This window comes from Dermacentor andersoni, chromosome 11 (genome assembly GCF_023375885.2).
Source record: "Dermacentor andersoni chromosome 11, qqDerAnde1_hic_scaffold, whole genome shotgun sequence".
Classification (NCBI taxonomy): domain Eukaryota; kingdom Metazoa; phylum Arthropoda; class Arachnida; order Ixodida; family Ixodidae; genus Dermacentor; species Dermacentor andersoni.
In genome coordinates, this window is record NC_092824.1 from 9,191,848 (window position 1) to 9,218,798 (window position 26,951).

Sequence of the window (26,951 nt, forward strand, 5' to 3'; positions counted from 1 at the left end):
GGCAGCCTTTGAAACCACTGTACATCTTCCAATTTTAAGACCTCTTCAAGGTCCACTTAAAGGACTTAAAAGATGGTACCTTCGCCACCCATTTATGGTGGTGCAAGACTCCATATAACTTAAGCATATTCCCCTGTATACTTCTTTTGTGCCTGCACAATGGCCCTAGAGGTGGCTGTCCGGCCTCCTTTTTCCTCGCCCACTGGCCCAACACTCCACAGACGGTGCTAAAGGGTACGTTTATAAAGTGGGTATGTGTCCTACGAAAAGAACGCTCTCAAGCCAAACTTTTAAAAACTAAGTGCTGTTAAAGGGACACTAAAGTGAAACACTGAATTAGTTTAGATTGATAAAGTATTCTTGAAGCACACTACTTTTGCTGATTTCCAAGTAATATGTTCATTGTTAGAAGAGAGAATGACTTAAAATTTTGTTCTCGAATTTTGCACCAGAACCCCAGGGCCGGTACACCAGTGTAAGATCACGGATCAGAAAGCGCATTTTCACCCTCTGGCCTTGTGGTTCAGTAAATGTTCTTCCCAAGTTCAGCCCTTGGTTCTTTTAGAATAAAGTGAAGTCCACCTTTACCTATTAAGATTTATACAGCAGGCACCATCATAATTGACGAGTTTATGGCAAGCTGGTGTGGGAATTTCATGGCCGCACCATAAGCACCCATCTTTTCCAGCATACCAAAAGAGTGACTTTTTTTTTTTTTTGGTATTGTAGAAAGGTGATTTACTAACACAGCTGAAATAATTTTTCTCTTCAGTGCCTTTTTAACACCTCCCCCTGCAGTCTCATGTCTGTGAGACAGAGTTGAGAGTTCTTTATTACAGATCATTCTATTTGACAAGGTATGTACAATCTGTATGGTCGCATAGCCAAAGGCTAGTTTGGAAACAATTTACAAGGTACATGTGCAAAACTGTCAGTACACTAATACAACTAATGCAGAAATTACAATTAGATGCAAGCAAATACAAAAACATGTCGCACAGTAATTAACAGGAAAGAAGAAAGAAAAATACCTTAGACATCACGATGAGGCTCTTCAACAGATAAAAATAGTAGAAAAGCGAAGTGCAACCTTTGACAGTAAGTGCACGTCAACCATAATTGCACAGGTGTTAAGACATCTAGACACACATATCCATCAATTAGAAAGCAAAACTATTACTTTTCAAGTACACAGGTGGGCAGGTCAAAGTTTTGACGGTTGACTGCAGCGGCTGCCACTCGTAAATAAATGCTAGTGTTGGCCTTGCAGGTCAGAGCCCCTGTCGTGGGAGCTGCGTATGCGGCTGGCGTTGGACATAGCGCGAGGCATGGCATACCTGCACTCACGGGGCGTCTTCCACCGGGACCTGACCTCCAAGAACGTGCTCATCAAACGTCACCAGGAGGAAGAGGGTGCGCCCCCCACCCTGACGGCTGTGGTGGGGGATTTGGGGCTGGCTGAACGCATCCCGGTGTCAGGCTGTCGTGACTTCCGGCTACCTGTGGTCGGCTCCCCTTACTGGATGGCACCCGAGTGCCTGCACGGTGCCTGGTGAGTCTTATCTGTTCCAGCTGGTGCAGCTCGCAGCTTGCTGGAAGGACCTTAGGCAATTAATGCGATTAGCATTCTTTGCCTGCTTCAGGCATTTTGAGCCTGTCTACCTATCTGTCTGTCTGTCTGTCTGTCTGTCTGTCTGTCTGTCTGTCTGTCTGTCTGTGTCTGTCTGTCTGTGTCTGTCTGTCTGTGTCTGTCTGTCTGTCTGTGTCTGTCTCTGTCTGTCTGTCTGTCGATAGATGAGATATGTAGATAGATACAGATAGATACAGATAGATGATATTGCCTTGCTTAGTAACTCAGGAGACCAATTGTAATGCATGCTCACTGACCTAGAGAGGCAAAGCAGAAGAGTGGGTCTAAAAATTGATCTGCAGAAAACTAATGTTTAACAGTCTTCGAAGAGAACAGCAGTTTACGATAGGTAGCGAGGCACTGGAAGTGGTAAGGGAATACATCTACTTAGGGCAGGTAGTGACCGCTGATCCGGATCATGAGACAGAAATAATCAGAAGAATAAGAATGGGCTGGGGTGCGTTTGGCAGGCATTCAGATCATGAACAGCAGGTTGCCATTATCCCTCAAGAGAAAAGTGTATAATAGCTGTGTTTTACCAGTACTCACCTACGAGGCAGAAACCTGGAGGCTTGCGAAAAGGGTTCTACTTAAATTGAGGACGACGCAATGAGCTATGGAAAGAAGAATGATGGGTGTAACATTAAGGGATAAGAACAGAGCAGATTGGGTGAGGGAACAAACGTGAGTTAATGACATCTTAGTTGAAATCAAGAAAAAGAAATGAGCATGGGCAGGACATGTAATGAGGAGGGAAGATAACCGATGGTTATTAGGGGTTACGGATTGGACTCCAAGAGAAGGGAAGGCAGCAAAGGGTGGCAGAAAGTTAGGTGGGCGGATGAGATAAAGAAGTTCTCAGGGACGACATGGCCACAATTAGTACATGACCGGAGTAGTTGGAGAAGTATGGGAGAGGCCTTTGCCCTGCAGTGGCGTAACCAGGCTGATAATGATGATGATTATGATAAAATTGTTGCGCTGTACCTACGTTTTTCTGAACCCCATTCCATCAGCGTACCGTTCTTGTGAGAAAGGGTTAACGTGTTGATGTTAAACAAATATTTAATAACGTGTAACGAAGGAGAGTAGCCTGCGCCTCAGCAGCATCGCCACCAGCATGAGCTCATGGTTGCTGTCCTTCGCCGAACGCTTGTGACTGCTGCTCGTTCGCCTGCGTCCACTGCTAATAAATCACTTCGCAAATGGTGGAGGTTGCAGGGTTTCGACCACCCTGAAACTGCGGAGTCACACTCTACCCCCCCATCATGACCGCCGATGCACGTCCTCCTCCAGCTCCTCCAACGGCGCTGCCCACCCTGTTTTGTGCTGGTGCCTTGTGTCAACAAGATCCCCCTATCTTCTGTGGCACAGATGACAAAGACATTGAAGATTGCATCTCCTCTTACGAGCGAGTGAGTGCCCATGACCAGTGGGACAATGCCAGCAACTTGAGAAACGTAGCATTCTATCATTCGGACGTTGCAAAACCATGGCTTCTAAACCATGAAGCCGACATACCTACATGGTTGGTCTTCAAGACCAGCTTTACACAAGTTATCGGTCGGCCAGCGGTACGAAAGTTTTGTGCAGCACAGCATTTGTGTACACGATCCCAAGACATCAGAGAGAATTTCACAAGCTATACTGAGGACATTGTTGATCTTTGCAAATGGGTGAATGCATCGATGTCAGAGGAGGAGAAGATCAAACTTATAATGAAGGGCATTGAGGATTATGCATTCCAATTGTTATCATCGAAGAGTCCTCACACTCTGGTCTAAGTGATAAAATTGTGTGAGAGTTATGGCAAGTTGCGCAGGCAACGGCTTCACACCCATCGCCCTCCTGTGCCCACCGACTCTGTCAATCCTTGGAGTCGGCGACAACCATGCCGCTCTGTTACTAAAGATTCAGGAGTTTGTTTCCACAAAGGTCGCTTGCCACCTATCTTTGATGTCTTGTGTCCTGGAACCACCACCTGCTTTGCCACCTATGATCCGCGGCTTGATCCATAAGAAAGTTTCTGAAGCCGTTCCTCTGGTCTGTGAACCGACGCCAGTCAGTGCACCTCTTGCGTATGCAGACGTCGTTGCCCAATCTCGTCCACACACGCTCCCGCCACCCCCTATGCATCTATCGCCAACCCTTTTGCTGCCACCTATGCCACTACTAGAGTTTTCCTCTTCACCTTCCAGCCTTCCTATCTCTTCCTTTTGCCCCAACCGCTCACCCGCATCTACGCGCCACTCACCATCTCCACGTTGTCGCTCGCTTTCACTGATGCATCGCCATACCAAGTCCACCAAGCAGGAAAACTGATGGCCATAGTTCCCGAGGCACGAACTGCGTCCACTTCACAATGCCTAAGTCCTCGTCCCTCTCTAACCACCGTAATTGAAGTATCTGTTGAAGGAATCGCCATCCCGGCACTTGTCGATACAGGAGCCATTGTATCTGTAATTTCTGCCGAACGCTATCGCATACTAAGAAAGGTTTTGACGCCTCTCTCTGACCTCTCCCTTTGAACCGCCAGCGTTCAAGACATTGGGCTTCTCACTGCCTGTACTGCTCGAGTCTTCATTCAAAGCTTTCTGCATACCGTCGAATTAGTCGTGCTGTCTCCATGTTCCTGTGACATCATATTAGGCTGGGACTTCCTTGCAAAAAATGCCGTTATTGACTGTTGTCATGCCAAACTTGAACTTCCTGCACTTCCCGACCTTGAGACTTTCGGAAACCGTCCTTCTAGCGATAAACTGCTTGTGTCTGAAGACAATGCCGTCCCTTCGTGCTTTTTCCTGCCTGTGTCGTGCACCGCTATTTCTGATGGCGCTGTTCTCTTTATGCCCTCTGATGTGTTCATTCGCCACAAATGTTCTCCCTTGCCCTTTGCTACCCTTACTCTTTGCAGTGGCATCGCGAAGATGCTCGTCGACAATCGCATGGCGTACCCTTTACTTTTATTTCATGGTGAATGCCTAGGCCTCGTTCAACTGGTCGACACCTTTTGCATCTTTGATGCTCCTGCTGCTTCTATTTTACGGACCTTAGCGCACTTACTTGTGACCCTGCAATTTATCAGTCACTCCTCTACGCTTTCTACTGCTCCATCGACGATGAAATGTCATCTTCAGAATGTAGCCAGCTTATTACTCTCCTGCAGAAGTTCTGCGCTTTTCATAGCCATGCCTTCGGATTGGGCTGCACATCGACCGTTTTTCACCAGATACAAGCAGTCATGCACCTCTACGGTAACGCCCTTGCCGAGTATCCGCTTCGGAATGCTGTGTCATTAACGACCACGTTGCTGACATGCTCAAGCACAGCATTATGCAGCCTTCAGACAGTCCCTGGCCGCCACTGGTTGTTCTTTTTAAGAAAAAGGATGGCTCTGTTCGGTTCTGCGTTGACTATCGCCATCTGAACAAAATAACGCGCGGGGACGTTTGTCCGTTGCTGTGCATCGACGATGCGCTCGACTGTTAGCCGGGAGTGGAGTTCTTTTCTTCGCTGGATTTACGTTCTAGATACTGGCAAGTCCCTATGGCACTATCTGATCGACCTAAAACAGCATCTGTAACACCTGGCGGATTATATGAATTCACCGTGATGCCTTTCGTCCTGCACAACGCTACAGCCACTTTTGAAAAGATGATGGATAATATTTTACACGGTCTCAAATGGACCATGTCCATGCTACCTGGATGACGGAGTCTTTTATGCTGATTTCTGCCCTCATCTTAGCCCTCTCAAGCACGTTTTGAAATGCCTCACTGATGTGGGACTTCAACTCAACTTAAAGAAATGTCATTTTGGCGCCTGAAACCTTACAATTCTTGGCCATGTATCGCGAGACGGCATTCTTCCGGATCGAGCTGAGCTCCGCACTGACGCCGACTTTCCCTAACCAAAAAAGTTAAAGGAGCTTCAAGGTTTCCTTGGTTTATGCTCATATTTTTGACGGTTCATTCGAAACTCACCTACATAAGTGCACCCCTGACAGACCTTCTAAGCGGTGACAAGGAACTTTCAGCTTGGTCACCTGCCTGCTATGATGCCTTCACAAAATTATGCCGCCTGCTAACTTCACTACCTATCCTCCACCACTACAATCCTGCAGCCCCCACAGAGGCTCACGCAAAGGCCAGTGGCATCGAACTTGATGCCATACTTGCACAACGAAAAGCGAGGTGTGATGAATATGCCATCACCTACGCCAGCCGAAATCTGATAAAGGCCGAGCTAATTATTTGGTTATAGAGTGGGGGGGTTCCACTCTGCGTGCGGCTAGGGCTGAAGGCGAGCTCCGGATCTAGCCCCACGCAGTCGCTTTGTGTTACTCCCCAACCCGTAGCGCGGGAATCGCGGCTACGCCGGCTCGAACGAATAAGCCAACCAGTGGCGTCAACTGTAAGAACGTTTATTGCTACAGGCAATAAAGAACACTGGCAGAGGGACGTCCTCTCTGTAATAGTAATAAATAGGCTGGCCTCGTTGCCTGGGATAGGCAGGCGAACGTGGTCACTCACGGGTTGCGGCAGGTACTCCAGTCCGGCAGGTTAAGGGTCCGGCCTCAGAGAGAGCGGGTCTCCCTCGGTTGTGCTGTTTTGTACCTTTTTACCTGGGCGAGGGGAATGTCCTCCTCGCCCGTCAGCTACCTGCCCACAAGTCGGGGAGGAAGGGCGCGCGTGTCGCGAGAGCAAGGGAGAATCAGGAGAGGGCATAGTGCGCCTCTCTCCTGTCTATGCCGGCTCTCGACACGACGGCGCGGGGGAAGATGGGCGCGTGTGCTCCCCACAAGAGAAAGTGTTTAGCCATTATTTAGGCCCTTGGAAAATTCTGCCCTTATTTGTATGGTCACCCTTTTGATGTCACTGACCACCACGCCCTTTGTTGGCTGTCTACCCTTACGGACCCATCTGGCCGACTTGCTCACTGGGCCCTTAAGCTACAGGAGTACGATATCCACATTCTCTACCGTTCCGGCCGCAAACACAGATGCTAATGCCCTTTCTTACTCACTGGTCTCCGCTGACAGTGCTTGCCTATCTGCCCTTGAGCCTACACTTACATCACATACTCTGCGCAACATGCCGTTGGAGCAGTGCTAGGATCCCTGGATTAGCACTCTTATCAGCATTCTTTTTGATCCATCCACCTCTTCTTCACCATCTCGCACTCTTCGCCATCAGGCTACCCGCTTCTGCATTCACAATGGCCCTCTTTATCGCCGTAACTGCCTTTCTGATTGTTGCAAGTGGCTTTTTGTGATACCCCGCCTCTCCGTGACCTTATCTGCGACGCTTTCCACGCAGACCTTCAGTGCGCGCATGCCGGCCTCTTCAAGATCTTCGCTCAACTACGCTTCCGATTTTACTGGTGCGGCATGTATAACTAAGTCCAAAAGTTAATTCGGTCCTGTGTTCAGTGTCAACGCTGAAAATTACCTCCCGAACAATTCTACCTGTCACAACCCCTACCCTGCCCTAGTCTACCTTTTGATCAAGTCAGTATTGACATATAGGGACCGCTACCGTCCACTCCAGCAGGGAACCACTGGATTATTGTTGCAGTGCATCACTTCACCCCCTATGCTGAAGCAGCCACTCTGCCCACTGCCACCGCCCGTGACATTACCTCATTTCTGTTACGACATTTCGTTTTGTGCCATGGTGCCCCTTGCGAAGTTCTGAGGGATAGAGGCCGCACCTTTCTTTCCGATGCTCTGAAGGCACCACTCGACGAATGCAGAATTGTCCACTCTACAAGTACAGTGTACCATCCACAAACTAACGGACAGAGCTCTTCAACCATACTCTTGGTGATATGCTGTCAATGTATGTTGCCTCTGCTTATTCAAATTGGGACCACGGTCTTTCTTTCATAACATATGTGTTCGATACTGTGGCCCAAGCAACTACCCAATTTTCCCCGTACTTTCTGCTATACGGACGAGAACCATCTAATACGTTTGATACCATTCTTTCATATAAATCTGACACGTCCAAAAGTACTCCGCTGTATGAAGCTGCTCGACATGCCAAAGAATGCTGCTAGCTTGCCCGCTCTTTTTCCATCGAGGACCAGTGGCAGCAGCAATCTCGTCAACCTGCCGACCGTTCTGCACCAACTTTTTCTGCTGGCTCTCTGGTCTGGCTTCATGTACCCACTGCCACGCTCGGCTTCTGCGAAAAACTTGTCGCAAGAAAACCTGTGACCCTACCACGTTCTGGAGCAAATGTCCTCCTTCAAGTACCTCCTCAACCTCTCACGCCATCGACGGACCTACGCCATCGTGGCTTTGAACTTGTATACGTCTTTTGCATGAAGCTGTACTACGACCCAGTAGGGGTCTCTTTGTCTTAAGCTGACAGGATGGCGCCTTCTGCAGAGGGCGATTGTAACGAAGAACAGCCTGCAGATCATCACCATCGCCACTGGCTCATGGTTGCTGTCCTTCACCGAACGCTTGTAACTGCTGCCCGTTCGCCTGCACCTGCTGCTAATAAACCTCTTAGCAAATGTTTCTTTAGTTCCATTTGACAGGAGTTCCATTAACTGAGAAAGATGAGCCAAGATGCAGCATTATGTACATACACCCTCTTAGTACTGTTTTAAGAAATTGTAAGCATCAGGAGAGGAATGTAGCTGATATTTTTCCAAAAGCTGGAAAAATTATGAAGTGTTTTGATACAGCATTCAGTAAATGTATTATGCGGCTACCGATCACTGTTCATCAAAAAATGCATCAATTTTTGCTTGCTTTAGTCCTTGCCACTACTTTTTTAGGATTGTGTTCTCCATAAAACACAAGCTTTGCACGAAAACACAGGGATTGCGGGAGATGGAAATTCAAGATTATGTGCAATACGAGAACAAGGTAAACGCAAGAGCCAACGTTTCGACAAGTGGACTTGTCTTCTTCAAGGCGACATATGCTTTCCTCGCCACAGTATATATAGGTGGGGTTCTTCTAAAGGGGAGAGGCCATAAGGTGGGTGGGCGCGGCAACGAGTGAAGGTGTATTAGCGGCCAGGGTGTCGAATTGAGAATAAAGGAGTGCTGTGCACAAGGCAAGGGACACGGCCGTCTGTCAATCACGTGTAAACGCCCATGAGTCAGCCGGCGTGTCAACGGTGTACATAGCAGCCCTCTATTACCTGTTTTGCTGGTGGTCGTGGGCAGTGGCATAGCCAGAAATTTCATTCGGAGGGGGGTGATGCTCATGTTGGAGCTTGGCCTCCTCCTCCTAGAATTTGTCGAGGGACCAAATACATAAATAACTGCATTGCCATTGCCAAAGATGCTGCAAACGAATTCTTGAATGCTACGCACTCAAGACAAGTAAAGTGCGTATCTTTTCATAAAAGAATGTACTCGTATGCCCAAAAATCTTGAGGGACACGGCCGTCTGTCAATCACGTGTAAACACCCATGAGTCAGCCGGCGTGTCAACGGTGTACATAGCAGCCCTCTATTACCTGTTTTGCTGGTGGTCGTGGGCAGTGGCATAGCCAGAAATTTCGTTCGGAGGGGGGGTGATGCTCATGTTGGAGCTTGGCCGCCTCCTCCTAGAATTTGTCGAGGGACCAAATACATAAATAACTGCATTGCCATTGCCAAAGATGCTGCAAACGAATTCTTGAATGCTACGCACTCAAGACAAGTAAAGTGCGTATCTTTTCATAAAAGAATGTACTCGTATGTCCAGAAATCTTGAGGGGAACTACCGTTAGCTTCGTTTCAGACGTTGGTTTGTTGTCTGTTATGCCAACTAGTAACTCGCAGTTCAGACGTGGCTAGGTGGCCCAGGCGATACTGGTGGACAGCACTAGCTCGTTGACGCTTCTCAGCAGACTGCCTAGCTCAGTCTAAAACCTGCATTTAAATAACTTCGCCTTTCCCTAGTTCCCTATGGTGGGGAACGGCAGATATTGGTGACGATCTAATCAAGTTCACCCAATTGAATCCCGGCTCTTCTCAAGGCCTTGGCCGCACCCCCTTTAATTAGGGGCGAGGGAACGGGTGATTCATCCCTGCATTTAGAGGTCGCGCACTCGTATTGCACAACACACACACATTCTTGAGTCTGTGGCGTGCCTCTATTGTTCGTTCACAAACACAGGAGAAACGACGGCAGCCGGCTCTACGGAGCTGTTGGCACACATACACTGTCAGCATTTCGTGGACACAGGATTGCACAGACACCACATACTTTCAGAGTATTTGCACCCCCCCCCCCCCCCTTCTTAGTAAGCTTCTCAATGCACGAGCAGTGCAGAGAACACACAGGGGTTCCAACAAAAAGCTGTCGGGGTGTCATGGTCGCACCGACGACACAGAGATGGCTACAAAAAGCTGTCGGCATCATGTTGCTTGTCGGTTCCTATTACAGTAAAACCTCGTTAAACCGTACCCGCTTAAACAGTAGTTTCGGTTTAAAAGTAGTAAAGTCAATTCCCCGACTCAGCGGCCATTGAACATAATGTATTTAGTATCCGCATAAACCGTACCAGCTTATTGCGTACGCATCGGTTAAAACGTAGCGTTTCCACTTTTCGTCGCGCAAACACGGCGGTGCGTCGTCTCCACCGGGCGGTCCGGCAGAACAACAAGCCTCAGAGATCGGTACAACGGCCTCCAAGCGCCCTGTGCGCTTGCACGTGAAGCCGCATCAACATCAACATCATTTCGACGCCGTGCTAGAGAGCGAGAGAGCGTTACGGCGTCGTGCAAGCGAGGACTCGCGTCATGCCGAAGCTCGGATAAAAAAGACACCGGGTGCTCAGCATAGAAGAAAAATTAGACATCGTCCGTGCTATTGAACGTGACACGAAGAAGTCGGCGCTGGCCCGCGACATGGATCTGCTGTTGACTACAGTGTGTGGCATTTGGAATGCGAAGTTGCTCGGCAGCGCTGCTGCGACCGCGAAGAGATGTCGGCTACGAGGTTCGACTTTTCGCCATCGTTGCCTCTGTTGTTGCCGAAGTGTCGACTAGCCACAGTGATGAGGACGACACGGAAAGCGACAGCACGGGCGATTCAGGCCCGACAGTGGCAGAAGCTGCGCGTTACGTCAGCCTCGTGAATGCAATCGTCGCAACGAGAACAGGGGCGCGATAACGTAACTATTCCAAACGAAAAGTTTTCCGAACTCCGGCACCCGGCAATGAAAAAGGCGCCCCAGAACTTATGCAGCACTAGTGCGCGCGTGCACGGAGAATACGTAACGCCAACGAGGAATCTGCCGTGCGAGTGTTTGCCGAGAGGAGGGGGGCTGGCTGAGAAGCTGGCACGAAGCTTGAGCAAGTTTGAGGCTGCTGTCGTCGTGCTAGGCCGCCGCGGCATCAAACGAAAATAACACTTATGTTGCGCGAAGTGAATAAATACTGCATGTTTTTTCCCCTTTCATCGCACTCTCTCTGAGTTCCGGTTTCTACAGGTAAGTGGGCGATGTCATGCTATTTCGGTTAAACAGTACTACCGTTTAGTACGTACTTTTTCCGAGCTCCGGCCGACTACGGTTTAACGAGGTTTCACTGTACTACGACCCTTTTGGCGCCCATTGATTGGTGCTTCGCAGAATCGAATAATGCCACACCGTGATAGCGAGACAGTCAGAATTAGCGAAGAAACAGCCTAAACCATAATCTGACAGACTCCCAGCCTTTATAGCAAAATATTCTAATGCACTCCCAAACATAAACAACATCCTACAAAAATACCACCCAATATTATGAAGTAATGAGTAATGAGTGTCTGAGAAAAGCATTCCCGGATGTACCAAGGCTTACCTATCATCGCAACAGGAACTTTAAGACATGTTAGTGCTCTCAAAAGTCAGTCAACAACATTCCCCTGTAATAAAAGCATGTTGCCGCCCCAGGTGCAAAATCGGCAGGCACCTTCAAAGTGACATTAAAATTAAAAGCACCGCAAATAGTTATACACACAAAGTCAAATCTAGCTTCACTTGTACAGGTTTGGATGTGATTTATATGCTTGAATGTTCCTTCTGTAATAAACAATATATCGGTGAAATGGGACAATTAATCAATGTCAGATTAAACGGAGATCGCGTGGACACAGCTAAGAAGCTTCCCAAAGCTGTCGCCGAGCATTTCAACCAAGCAGGTCATAACATTGATGAACTTAAACTCTACATCTTAGTCAAATTTCAGTTCTGAACGAGAAAGAAATACAGAGAATCACATCTCATCCATAAGTTCAAGACATTGCAACCAGTAGGCATAAACGTTTCAAAGGGAGCTTTAGAATCTGTTCGCTATGCTGAATTTCAAGCTATAGGCAACAACACTTAGTTTGGTTTCTTAGCATTTTTTTTTGTTTTTTCTCATCTTTGTCTTTCCATTTTTTTCCTTTTATTTATTTATTTATACCATTTCAGTATTCTTTTTCTTTTTCTCTTCCCCCCCACGAGCACCGGTTTCTGCTGCTCCTTCTATTCTCTCTTTCAGAGACACGATAGCCCACGACCACCAGCGAAACAGGTAATAGAGGGCTGCTGTGCATGCCATTGACACGTGATTGACAGGCTGCCGTGTCCCTGGCCTTGTGCACAGCACTCTTTTATTCTCAATTCGACAGCCTCGCCGCTAACACACCTTCGCTCATTGCCGCACCCACCCGCCTTACGCCCTCTCCCCTTTAGAAGAACCCCACCTATATATACCGTGGCGAGAAAAGCACATGTCGCCTCGAAGAAGACAAGTCGTGTGTGCATGAGATGCAAGCAAGTTTTTACAACCAATTGGGCAGGCTCGTTGCAGCTGGTTTCCCTGAGTTGGTCTTGGTCCCTGTGGCAGAAACGCTTTTGAAGAAGTTAAAGGCCGGGGTAAGCAGGGTAGAGCCGAAGAAAAAAGAGTGGCGTGTAGTGGTCCCTTACATCCATAAAGTCACGCACTGCCTGAAAAAGTGGCTAACCGGTATAATGTACCGGTGGTGTTCTCCGCTCCCCAAAAGCTTGCCCAGCTAAGCCGTCGCATAACTTGCGAAAGCCAAATGCCTGGCTTAGAAGAAGCATGGCCAGCGTTTCGTAAAGTGTGGCACAAACATTGTATGGGAAATTCCTCTGTCCTGCGGGAAATCCTACATTGGACAGACGGGGCGTTGTGTGAATGACCGGCTTAGGGAACATGCAAAAGGTATAACAAATAATGAAGGTGGGCGACTTGTCGATCACTGCAGGGCTTGCACCGATTATTTTCCACGGTTCCGCGATGCGAGGATTTTAGGTAGAGGCAGGCATCGGACATCGCGTGAAACATTGGAAGCCTTCTGCATCAAGAAAGCGGGTCCGAACTGTGTTAGTGATACATTGGTTTTTCTTTACGAGGCTGAGCTGAAGTTTCTATCGCGCCTACTCTGATAAAACTTTGTACTCCATGTTGCCTTGTACGCATGCGCGGTGTTTTGGAGGGCTATATATGTCGAGTGCTTTCACCCTCATTAACACTTTCCTGTCCGCGGGAAAATAAGCAGTTTTCGGGTGGTCTAGTAAACAATCTTTTTGCGGCTACACCAAATGTTTGATATTAAAATATTTAGTATCAATTTGTAGAAGAGGGAATGTGCTTTCTAATGGTGTTATTGGAAAGCAAACATTTATTACCAAATTATTGGAAAAAATATCACTTAATAAAATATTTGTAACAGAAACGAGAAAACTCCGCAAAAACGTCAATGCTGCTTTGCACCAAGACAACATTAAAAAAAATTCAAAATATACATTTTGAAGGAACAGGCCGTATACAACATTCCTGCAAATATAAACTTTCTATCTGTACAAGTTATTCTTTTACAAAGGGAAATGTTATTCCTAGTGGCTATCGTGCCACCGCACAAAGCAGTTGCGTGATGTGGTGAAGCACAAGTTTGCGGAACACGTCTCGCAGAAAACGTTCATTTTTTGTTCCACTTTCCGTTCTTGATAGCACAATTTGCAGTTCCTGTATCTTTGTAGCTTCTGGGGCTTGTGCTGTTGATCCTTAGGGGCACATGTAGCGGGAACAGCAGGAGGAGCCTTGGGGTCTGGATGTTGTTGCTCATCAAGTCCTATGAGCTGCTCCACCAGCTCTAGCCTGAACGCGAACTGATCAAAGCGCGAACCTCATGACAATTCAGGCACTTCAGGATGCTGCCGGCGGTGCTCATCAAATAGAATAAAGCTGTTGACAACAGCAATATCTATACTGTGGAAAAACAGCGTTTTCCACCAGCGCACGCACTTCATCAGAACATTGTATGTCCCAATCAGCTGGTCCGATTTATCGACTCCGAGCATGCCCACATTGTACTTATAAAGCAGCATTGGCTTTTTCACCGATACTTCTTCCCACTTATTGTTCACTTTCCTCCTGCGCTTCGCAGTACGAATTTGTTGGCTCTGTGGGCTGTCGACATCATGTGAACAACACGCTTGTCCTTCCATTGTAAATATAGAATGTCCTGATCCCGTAGCCAGCGAACATCTCCTCTCTTTGCTTTTTTTTCCCATTGGGTGTCCTTCAGCTCGGCTGGAAAGCCCCGACAATCCTCTTGCGTTGTGCCACAAGCAAGCGTCTTGCACTCCAACAAGTGTACAAACAAAGATGTCGACGTGTAAAGGTTGTCTAAATAAATTATGTAGCCTTGATCTAGGTAGTCCTCTGCCAGTCGCGTCACAACGTTGAATGCCAGCCGACGTGCGCTTGGTGCTTCACGCTTTCCTGTGTATAGACTGAACTGAACAGTGTAACCAGATTTGGAGTCCGCCAAAACCCACAATTTATATCCCCATTTGATAACTTTGTCCCGCATGTACTGTCTAATTTCGGATCTGCCTTTGGACTTTACCATCCTCTCGTCAACGGAGAGGCTCCAGTCAGGTTGGAAAAATTGGGCAGATGAGGTGTTGATGTGCTTCAGCAGCGAAGCTACGCGATGCAGCTTGCCATGGGATGCGGCAGTTGTCTTCTCAGGGTCGGACACACTTAGGAATGCAAGCAACGCTTTGAATCAATTTCTTGGCATTACCGAAGGCTGAAGAAGACCAGAAAATAATTTCCCCGTGTTCCAGTAGCAGTGCAAGCGCGGCACTTGTACAATACCCATGTAAATGAGAAGTCCGATAAACTTCATCTCATCGGGAGTCACTTCTTTCCAAGATCCGTCTCTCTCACTGTACGATTGCTTCTCCAAAATATGCATCCACGCATATTTATTAGTCATGTTGCATATCTTGGTGATTATTTCCGCTGTGAAGAACAGCGCGAAGAAGTCGACGGCTCTTGCGAAGCGTCGCGCGGCACTGCGGAGCGCAATGCCGAGGTCAAAACACCACTCTTTGTGCCGCCGCCGACAAGTGGTCCTGTCCAAACGACGTTGACACCCTGCAGATGAGCATCGTAGCCTTTAGAACACGCCGCATGTCTTTAGATCTGATCGCGGCCGCGATAAAATGGCGCGGAGTGGAAAATGGAACTTATTGGTGGATACCTGTCGACGTTCCGGGGCTACTTGACGCACTTTCACCGTCCATGCTGAAGTCGGATGAGTCAAAATCATCTCCCGAGTCTCCGCTGCTACCACGATCACAAAATTATGATGCAGACTCATCGGAATCCGTTGAAACTCGCCGTTTCCGAGGAGCAGCTGCGCGTGACGTCGACGCCATATCCGAAACTATGCGTGCTCGTCAAGCGCGATTAAAAGGTGTTCTAAAAATTCCTCCTGCAGCCAGAAAAGGAAACACAAAAGCGAAACTTGAAAAATAGTTGTCCTTTTATGCGCTGGATGGCGCTAGCTGTCCATAAGCACTCCGAACGGGAGAAAATCTATGTTGAAACCATCGACAACACAGTGTCAATGGGCATAGGCACGGACAGGAAAGTGTTAAACAGTTGAAGTAACGCCCGTGGTGTCGTCGTCTTTCTTGTGTGTGTTGTTTTTTGGCGGAAAATCTTTTCAGTATGCCAGATCACCAACTAGCCCAGCAGTTAACTCTTCTAAAGAGAAGTCCACTTGTCAAAACGTTGGCTCCTGTTTTCACCTTGTTCTCGTTTTGCTCAAGTGTTGCACGAACATTTCAGATCTGTTCTTTCTGAAAAATATGTGGGAAGCCTGCACAGCTAATCCTTCTCCTTGAAGTGCAGCAGCTTCTTCTGTGGTAGCTACCTCTTGAGATGCCTCCTCTTGTTCATCTTCATTGCAAACTTCTGTAATAGTGCTTTCCACTGTGTTATCAGGGCAAGTTGCAACATCAACAACAATGTGCACACACTCATCACAGTCCAGTGCGATTTCCCTTAATGCACACTGCTCCGATAAGTCCCAATGCTCAGTGGCATCATCTTCACTGTCACATTCAGGCAAATCCTGCATGTCTGAAGAAAATTCTGCATGCCTGAAGCAATTTGCTGAAGCCTCATAGCTTTGCCAACTTTCACCAATTTTATGCCTATGGGGATTGGTCTTGAAAGAAGTTGACGAGCACGACTGTTTTCAAAATTTCTGTTCCATTTTTGGTTCCATTTTCACAGTGATGTGGAAATTTTGGTTCCAAGAACTGAAACATTTTTTCCATTACCTGAATACAAAACCAACCAATTGAGGGGCGGTTGTCCTGTTTAAGCGATTTCCATTTACCAGATAAATTCTGAATTCATTTTGAAAGTGCTCTATTAACTACACATTAGTGACACACCTCTTTAATGGTGTTCTGCATTGTGGCCAGACTGCCACCGATACTTGTGACCCAGCTGGGATTTCTAGGATTATTTAGTGATAAAATGAAGGCTCTTTTTGGACCTTGTAAAAAGTCTGAGCAGCATATGGTGCATTGCGTGGAAAGTAAACCAGATGACAGTTTTCTTGGTGTGGATTTTGAGGAAGTGACATGCTAATGCTGAGCATCTTGGGGTACTGGCGACCATTTGCAACCACCTTGTTGTGCAGGTACGACCAACGTGCAGACGTCTTCTCATACGGCATCATCCTGTGTGAGGTGATTGTGCGACTGGAGGCAGACCCCGACGTGCTTCCTCGGACGGCTGACTTTGGCGTTGACCGGCTGGCACTGCGCCGACTTTGCCCGGATGACTGCCCGCCGGCCTTCCTGCGTCTCGCACTGGCCTGCTGCCAGGTGGAGCCCGCTGCACGGCCCACCTTCCAGGGTGTCGTGGAGCAGCTGGAGGCCATGTTGTCTGGGGATGTGGTGGACGCCGACTCGCCTGTCTCGGACGCCACCGACGACAGTATTGGCAGCGTCCAGGCCATCTGTGAGTGCAGTTATACAAGAACTGTGTTTTTGCGCTCGTGCGTAAGTTGGGCTCTTCTCATTCGAGTAACAAATGCTCTTCAGATTCAACTCAAGGGGAGATGTGGCCCTTGAAAACCGAAAAATCGCGAAAAAGTCGATTTCTGAAAAATATTGTCACGTGGTAGTGACGTATGAAGAACACAGTAGCAATACTGAGAAAGACGAAACTAGCGTTTTATTGAGTGAACTTGTGCCCTCAAAAACTGGCTGCAATGAAAGAACGGCGACAGCGGCTAACACAGTCGGCAATAGTCGAAAATCTGATCAGTGGGTCAAGCGCGTCGGCTTTTATACATTAGTCGTCGAATGTTCCAGTGTAATCGCTGGGACCCGCGTGCCTTCCACAAAGTTCTACATTATTTGCGTCGCGCACACATACGATCAGCTTACACAAAGTTCGGTCACAGACAGCAGATGGAAGCATCAATAACATTCCAGAAACTTCCGATACATGCAGGCGTGTCCTGCGCTGCGCTATAACATTTGTTAGGCGGTGAAACGTTTCGCCCGATAAAGACGAACAAGTACACGTGTCAATACCCCCCTCTTAAAAAGCATCGACCCGATGTTGCAGACGAAAGTAATAAAGAAAAACACCCGTAGCAAAGAGAACAACAAAATAAGGAAGTTCGTCAGCGTCCGTAAAATGGTAAACGCACCATGTGGCCCACTTCAGATCATGCACGGCGCCACTGTGAATGCGAAATGCCGTCTGGCACGACCTCATAGTCCAGTGCGCCAATCTGTCGAATGACCTTGTAGGTTCCGAAATAGCATCGCAATAGTTTCTCACTCAGTCCTCATCGGCGTATCGGGGTCCAAACCCAAACACGATCGCCAGGCTGGTACTCGACGAAGCGTCATCGGAGGTTGTAGTGTCGGCTGTTGGTACGCTGCTGGTTCTTGATCCGTAGGCGGGTGAGCTGTTGGGCTTCTTCGGCGCGCTGGAGATAGGTAGCGACGTCAAGATTCTCTTTGTCAGTGACGTGCGGCAGCATGACGTCGAGCATCGTTGTCGGGTTCCTGCCGTAAACCAGCTTAAACGGCGTTACAGTGATACAGTCGTATATCACTGTACAGGTTACAGTGATATACAGTCGCCGACCGATTTTCCGGACTCCAGCTTCGCGGCACCGCCATTCTCCCCATAGACCATAATGTATAACAACTGCCGAAAGTTCAGACACCTTGCAACCTCTCGTCTGATTTTTCGGACACTCCTTGAGCCAACTCGATCGAGGGTATCATGCACCGACTCTGACCGGCGCATAGTTCGATTTGCTGAACGCCATTTTTGATTTGAACGGAGACTCCTTGCTGTCCCACGAAGTGGCGCTACTGGAAATATCCGCTCATCATCATCGTTTCTGCCTTGTTCGATAGAGTGGCCGTTACAGCAGTTCCGGTTTCAGCTTAGTAAGCCATGTCAAGACAATCCAGCAGCTGATTTGCTTCTGTCGCGCGCGACGCTGCGAGCAGGCCGCGTTTTTCGTTTGTGCGACTGGTGTCTGCACGGTGGTGTTCGCTTTGTGTGCTGTGTCGAGGTTTCGGTGATCCAACGCGGCGTACGGAAACATCGCATCAAGTGTCTAATGGCGCCTACAGTGCCCACGCAGACTGCGCTGGGGAATGCCGGCAAGCGGGTGCCGGGAGGCCTAAGATTTGTCTCCTTCCGATGTGCTCCCTATTGACGCGGAAAATGTTCTGCCGCGGAAAATGTTCTGCCGAAACCTGCGCAGTGGTTGCATAGCGCAGGTTTAAATAAACGGTCGGCGACTGTACAGTCGCCGTCCGTTTAATTTAGTTAAGAGTTAGCGCTCATCCTGTCTGCTTCTAGTCTGTGTCCTTGTCACTTCGCGCTACAATCCAAGATCATGTTACCGTACCAACTCGCCCAACTTTCTATCCTTTTGCTTATGCTTAGTACAACAGGTCACTCAGTGGCATAACCAGAAATTTATTTCAGTGGAGGGGGAAGGGAGATCCCGCCGGCCAGTACCACTCCTGTTACCAATGCCGACCCTTCGTAATTCTCGCCAGTGGCTTCGAAGCTCGGAAAGCACGGCGCATTGAACAGTGTTGTTTTCCGAAATTCAGCGTCTTCTCAGTACAGAAGTGTTACATGGTGAAGCATACGGGAAGCATTGTTGCATTGAAGCATACCAAAAGTGGGAAGGGGCACTTGTAATGGGGCACAGTATGCATTCCTTACATACTGCGCCCGCGTGCACCACCCTCTCATGCGCGCACACACCCACTCCTGTCACATTACAAACACCGAACACTTAATGTACTGGCAGGCATTCAGAGCCATTTCAGGTGATTTTAGCCCTTGGGGACAGTAAAAGGCGTGGATTCATTTTTGCAGACGTGAATAGATTTGTGAACATTCAAATAAATCAAGTCGCAAGCTGATTATCAACTACTCTATTTTTCGCATGTTTGGTTAAATACTTGGTTGGGGTCGATGCATTGCACGCACCCTTACCAGGGGGCTCAATTGGTTTTGGAACAAAAGACAATTCTGGAGTTTTTATGCGGCGAAACAACAATCTGATTATGTGGCATGCCTGTCTTGGTACAACGGTCGTCCGGGTCATCAACTCCACTCGAAACAATTTCTATACCCAACAAAGGGAACAGTGACAAAAGCAGCGCCCATGTGCGAAGGTATATTGACTACTGGAAGGCACGCAGATTGTATCGCAGATCGTATCCCATACGTGTGTTCACGTAGCACGCGGATTCATACGTTTGCACATGCAGTTCGGAACGTATTGTTGATCTGCAAACTTCTATCCATGATTGCTGTAGTTACCAGCTTCGACGGTTGTCGAGAACGCCTATGCATAATCTCAGAACCGGTCGCTGGTTGGCCACTCATATGAACATATTAGTGGCAAGCTTTCTGTTCACGTCGGCCAACAGCCGTTAATGCCACGGCACACTGCCTTGGCCTTTAGGCCTTATCGGTAGTGCTTTGAAAGGTCGCTCGTGTATTGGGGACAGAAGTAATGGGATTTACGCCGAATTGACTGGCATCTATTCAGAGGCCACACGACACACGGGAAGCTAACTGCCTCAACAAAAGTGAGTGTACGGGATGGTATGAACATTGTTCTCTACCACCATCACCATCCTTGCAACACGCCGTACAGAGGCGTTTCATCTTGGCATAGTTCTTAGACGCATTGTTATTGGGCATAATACACATTTTGATTATTATGGTGAAGTATATCAGAGCACATCAGTCACTTGGAATGCACATTAGACATTTGCCGTCACATTTTATCTTGTGCCTGACAGTGCAAATTGTTCTAGCACATTTGTAATTTTATGTCACTGTTGGCTTTGTATATTGCTTCACTGTTGAGCAGCACTCACTGATTGCACAGTAACAAGCTTCGCCAACTAGCTACAGATTACGTCAAGTGTTCGAAAAGTACAATTCTTTCTTCTCCAAAACTGCTCCAAAATGCTGGTGTAGCTGCTCCTAAACTGCTCCAGAACTATATTTTTCCTGTTCCCAAAATTGCTCCAAATCTTAAACTGGCTGGATCACCACTGAATATTGCATTTTACATGCATGGCGAAGGCGTGCAACAGTACGGATGCACTGCTTATTCCGGAAACGGTCTTGCAGTTCACACACGTGCATGACAAATGAAATGGACTGGACACTTTAACCCTTTCGCTGTCACGGACATACCGGTACGTCATAGCGCTTCCCCCCCCACAGTGTCACTGATGTATCGGTACGTTCTCTATCGTGCGTTCAAAATTTCGCGCCTGAGCACAAAGCTGGGGCTCCTGGACTGGCCACGCCATCTGTTGAATCTTTCTACAAGTTCGTATTTTCGCCCCGCACTGTGCTGGTACATGTATTGAAGAGTACGGTGCGACTGCCACTCGCCCCTCTCTCTTTGCTGAGTGGCGCGGTGGCTCCGCGTTCGCTGGATCATGCGTCGCGCGCGTGTGGTTATGGGTTCAAGGGTTGTTCTGCCATCTCCGCTGGTTTGAAGGTTTCTATTTTTCTTCTGTTGGTGTGTCTGCTATGGCGCGTCAAGTTCAGGGGCACGCGCCGTTGCCTCTCCAAAAAGAGTGACTCGATTGCTGCTTTCGCTCTCTCGCCGCACCCTCGCTTCCGGCTTGCAGCAGTAAACGTAAAGCCCCTCGAACTTTGTTTTAGCCTTTTTCCATCTCCCTCTGTCTTCTTGATCACACAACGTCCCATTTCTCTCCGTTGTGCGGGCGACTGAAAGCGCATCCTCCCTGCGCGCGGTTACTTTCGGATGGCTGAGCGCGCGGGACCTTCGTCTGCTCATTGGAGCGGTGGCTCTTCCGATTCAGAATATGAGCCGAGCTCAGATTCGGACTCGGACAACGTCTCATGCGAGGAAGAGGTGAATTCCACATACAGTCGAACCTGACTATATCGAACCCATTTACATCGAATTATTCCATATATCGAACAATTTTTGGACACTGTATAGTTACAATGAGTATATATAGCAAAAATTACACTTACATCGAACAAAACTAGCACCGACTCCCGATATATCGAACGTCAAGCAGCGGAAAGTGCCCCCGGAAGTTGGCCTTCCGTCGTGGTGATGGGAAAACCCGGCAGCGCGGCTCCATCCAACCGCTCTCCCTACGTGACCGCGCTACCTCGGAGCCGCCGACACCCCCCTACAAAAAATGATCCTGGCCCGCCCGCCCGCAGCGCTTGCTCAGGCAGCCAATCAAAGGCTCCTGTGCCCTCGTCGTGCAAGATGGCAAAAGTGCGAGTTGTCTCACTGCTTATCTGATTCATTGTGTTCGCCTTCTCCCGCAGTGTTGCCGTGATGAAGCGGCAGAATTCGCCTTTCGTCATGAAGCTCGAAATCATAAATCGGGTCGAACGCGGTGACAAGTCGGATATCCCCGCAACGTACAAAATTCCGAGGTGCACTCTCGGCACGATCTTGAAGGGGGAAATTAGGGCTAAAGCGGCCTAACTCGCGACCCGGTGCCCGTAGTGCCGGTGGCGCCCGACGCGTACGCGAGGCCATGTATGAGTGGTTCATCCAAAATAGCTTCAGCCGTACCGACTTCTGCGTGCTCAGTGATGACTGTAAATTCTGATTAATGCGACGAAGCCGTTGCCATTGTTGCCGAAGTTTGGAGCAAGCTGTCAGAATTTCCGGAAGCTGTTGACGAATCATTGGTGGACGAGTTTGTGAGCGCAAATGATGGTGTCCAACCACGGGAGAGCCCGGAAACGAAGACTACATTGCGGACATCGTGCCGAGCACAAGTGAAAATGGGCACGAGGAAAGCAACGACCATCTTTGGCCCACATCCTCCGAAGTGATTGGTGCGCTCGCACTAGTTCGGTGCTTCTGCGCGAATGCGGAATGTTGCGGCCTCAGCTACTCTGACTCCTTAAACAAAGTGGAAAAGTGCGTGCCTCGCACGCAGCGAAATTGCCCAAGCAGAAGAAAATGCAGTACTATTTCGTGCGAAACTAAGCTAGTTTCATCAATAAAGTGATTTTATAAATGGTATGTGCTTTTATGACATCCACTTATTTAGCAGACTTATATTGAATTATGCTCTATATCGAACTGATAGGCGTTTTTTGGCGAGTTCAATATAGCCGGGTTCGACTGTAGTCAGATTCAGATGTTGAACGGATGTTATAGTGAGGCTGATGATGATGATGTTTACTATAAACAGCTGCAGAACACTGAAATGTGCATATTGCATTGACTATGTTATTTGTATACCAATCATAATCAAAAATAAATGGCTATGTTCATTCCCTGTTATGTTCATTCCCTGTTATGTTCGTTCCCTGATACCAAGCCGACACTGGGGGTGCGTCACGGCCAGAAAGGTCCGACAGCGAAAGGGTTAACACAGCTATCACTTAATCACATAATCTATGGATGATGAGCAAAATGAGAACAAGGTGAAAGCATGAGCCGTTTCAACAAGTGGACTTTGGACTTGTCTTCTTCAAGGCCACATGACAAGTCTACTTGTTGAAACGTCGGCTCCTACTTTCACCTTGTTCTCGTTTTGCTCATTGTCTTGCATTTCCATCTACCGCCTTCCTCATGTTTTGTCTAGATAACCTATGGATGATAATTCTATTTCTGTGGGAGAGCTATTCAGGGCTGATTAAGACAACTTGAGCTTGCCTTTTTTTCATGTAATACACTTATTTTGTTCTTCATTTGGTCCGGGTGGTGCAAAAAAAATATTTGCTGCAAAGCACGAGGTCGAGGGATTGACTCCCAGCCACAGCGGCCACATTTCGATGGGAGTGAAATGCAAAAACACCCGTGTACTTAGATTTAGGTGCGCATTAAAGAATCCCAGATGGTCCAAGTTTCCGGAGTTCCCCACTACGGGGTGCCTCATAATCAGATCATGGTTTTGGCATGTATAACCCCATAATTAAATTTTTTAATTTGTTGCAAGGCATTGCCAACTGCGAGGTTGAAGTTGAAGATGGTTGAACACTGCTGGGGGGCACGCAGCTGTTCCCTATTCTCGATTCCCCCTGGCCGCGCTTCGCTGTGCCGCTCATTCTTGGCCAAGCAGCCGTTCGATATGGAGTTTCCCATTGTTGATTCTGCCAAGTGCGAGATTCGTTCCGTAATTCGCTTTTTGCACGTTAAAGGGACTCCACCAGTGGATATTTATCGTCAGTTGACAAAGGTGTATGGCGACAAGTGTATGTCCGTTCATCACGTCTGAAAGTGGTGCAGAGAGTTTAGTGCCGGTTGGAAGGAAGTCTACGATGAAGAGTGGAGTGGAAGATCGTCAGTTTCGGAGGCAGTTATCGAGATGGTCCAACGCGAAGTGCTACAAAACAGGAGGATCACCGTCCGTGAACTTGTTGCTCAGATTTCTGGGAGTTCTTATGGCACAATGGAAAGAGCTTTGACTTAGAAATTCGGATATCACAAGTGTTGTGCTCGATGGTACTACGGCTGTTGACATCAGACCACAAGGAGAAACTTCTTGACTGTCCTCTCCAGTTCCTTCAAAAGTGTCGAGAAGATAAGGAAGGATTGTTGGACTCCATTTTTACGGGAAATGAAACGTGGGTGTTTCATTTCACTCCCGAAACGAAATAAAAATCCAAACAGTGGCATCACCCAGAATCGCCAATCGCAAAGGAGTTCAAACAAACACCTTCTGCTGGCAAAGTCATGTCCAGTGTTTTTTGGGATCGTAAGGGGATACTGCTGATCGATTTCATGGATCGTGGGGCAACAATCAACTCGGACAGTTATTGTGCAACCCTAAGAAAACTCAGGCAAGCTATCCGGAACTGCCGGCGAAGACGACTGGCAGCCGGTGTAACGCTGCTTCACGACAATGCCCGGCCTCATGTGTCCCGTCAAACCCAGGAACTTTTGACAAACTTTGAATGGACCGTCATGCCTCACCCACCGTACAGTCCAGATCTCGCGCCTAGTGATTATCACTTGTTCCCCAAGTTAAAGGAACATTTCAGTGGCAAACACTTCCTTGAGCGACGGCTAATTTAAAGAAGAGGTCAAACGCTTCAACGGGTTGGCAGTGGAGTTCTACGACATTGGAATACAGAACTTGGAGCACAGTCTACAATAATACATAGAAAAAGATGGCTATTATGTAGAAAAATAGAGGATTTCTAAAATTGATCGGAACCTTATTTCTGGACCAACGCTCGTAATCGAGACCGCAATTATATGGACCTCAAGTGCATTTCTTCCGTTGTCGTCACCTCTGAGTTCTGTATAAAGTCCAAGAGCAATAACATCGTCCCCACGTGCTGTACGTGTGAGTGAAAGCATGTGAAGGTGAGCTGACAAATTTGGCTCAATCTCACGTGCGCAAAAGAGGGAAGAGGAAAGCAGGAGGCATGGGTTGGCAGCACACTGTCTTCCGTCGTGCGCATAGTCGGAGGGGGTAGTGACACTGTACTTTGCCAGCACTGCGTATTTCGCGTGCGCATTATCTTGAACGCAGGGATGGAACTGCTGTGCCGATTGCACCAACTTGTGCCAAACCATCGAGCTGCACCAACCTGCACGAAAACACTAATTTCGAATGAAGGTGCCAAGTTTAGCAGGGTGTGCTTGTCCAGTGGCAACCACACAGCCACAGACATGCATTGGCTAGCACTTAGCCCTGCAATCCAAGCCAAAGCTACCCGTTTCAGCGTCAGCGTCTTTGGCGTGTGAGTGTGTTTTGTGGCATAATTGTAATTAGGTCATAAGAAAATGTAAACCAATTTCTGCTATACAATGCATTACGAATGTTTTATAAAAGTGTTTCGCATTTGTGTATATGTGGGCCGATAAAGATCAGATGAACTGGCATCAGATGGGGCAGTCGGGAAGGAAAGCAGCACGGAATGAATAAGGTTGTACAGTCTGCTCAACATGCTTGTTATAAATTTTTGCACTGGATTCTGTGCCAGAGTCTGTGTCGATGAATGGCCGGGCATGCGACATTCTAAATTGATTTTGTCCGGTGGCTGGATTGACAGTGCAGCATACCATCGAACGACCTGCCTACTTTCGTGAAGCTTCTTGGTCACAAATATCCGATTGCAATCGCCACTGATATTCGCACTCAGGCTACGCTATTTTCTGCATGGCCTCAAAAGACACAATAAGTTGCTTGCCTCCGCAGAAAGTAAGCCAAGGATCAAAATTTTCATATTTAGCCAACCTTAGCGGCCAAATTGGGGTCATAATTAAACCTTCGGCAAAACTGCAAACCTCCGAAATTGCGTTTGTGGCAACAATATTCACGACACGACTTGCGAAGATAGGCCAAAAATGTTAAACCATTGTTCGGCAAACGAAACATCTGTTGCCTTTTTTACATTGGCTTTATGGAGGCTGTGGCGGAACCGCGAATAAGCCCAAATAATCGAGCTTATTCAATATATTGGACGACAACGCAGACTGGAAAGTCAGTAATCATTTTCATCCCTTTATTATTTTCAGAAATATCTTCGAGCTTTTACTTGGCAAGCGATGTGAAATACTGGCAAACTTCCAATGACCAGTACATCATGTCACATTTATTCTGCGGTATTCTGCTATCTTAACTGAAGGCCATAGAACTTTAAAATTACCTGCGGGCACTGCGCAAATGACATTCACTGTTCCTCGGTGGGTGTTGTTCATGGTAGCCATTGTGAATATTTGTCATTAATTGTGCGCAAACGTGTTTAACTAAATAAATTTATCAATTTAACTAATCGACAAGATGTCAACGATAATCTTGTGGATGACGTTTACAAATGACCGATAACAGCATTTAATACAACCTAGGATTCGTGAATAACCTGGCGTGGTGGCCTAGTGGCTGTAGTGTTGCACTGCTAAGGCCGAGTTTGCGCTATCAAATCGCATCCGCATTTCGGTGGGGGCGAAATGCAAGAACACCCGTTTACCGTGCATTGAGTGCATGTTAAAGAACCCCAGGTAGTCAAAATTAACCTGGAGTCCCCCAATACGCCATGCCTCATAATCATATCATGGTTTTGGCACTTAATACCCCAGAGTATAATTTATAATTTTAATTTAATTCGTTAAGACTTTTTTAACAACAAGAAAAGCCTGTGAAATAAACAGTAAAATAATACTAATAACTAATACTAATAAAAAACTGCTGCGCACCAAAGATTGGATCAAGCTTTATGCAAACCTTCTCAAAGACCTTCACTGTGTCTAAATCAATGCTGAATAAAAAAAAATTAAAAAAGAAATAGGACCACTGAGACGAGCGGCTGCGCATTTGTCTCACCACGTTAGAGCTGCTTCAGCGGTTTCTTGCTTGAATCTTTGGTCCCCATGAAAGGCGAAGTAGCAAAATCTTATTGGTCTACTATTATAGCACGATCTTGTAACAGTTCGCTTTCCCAGGCCATTACATGACCGTGGCCCAGGTTTGCACGTTTGCAATATACACAATGCACTGATAACGTTTACGTCTGA

General features: G+C 47.6%; 1 protein-coding gene across 1 annotated transcript in view; it reads left to right on the forward strand.

Moving 5' to 3' along the window:
* The window catches only part of cdi (serine/threonine kinase), a 77,015-nt gene that overhangs the window by 39,263 nt on the left and 10,801 nt on the right, over positions 1–26,951 (forward strand). Inside the window, exons 3-4 of the mRNA XM_050167864.3 lie at positions 1,271–1,552; positions 16,590–16,912. Coding sequence (XP_050023821.1) covers positions 1,271–1,552; positions 16,590–16,912 — 605 coding nt within the window. The remainder of the gene's footprint in view (positions 1–1,270; positions 1,553–16,589; positions 16,913–26,951) is intronic.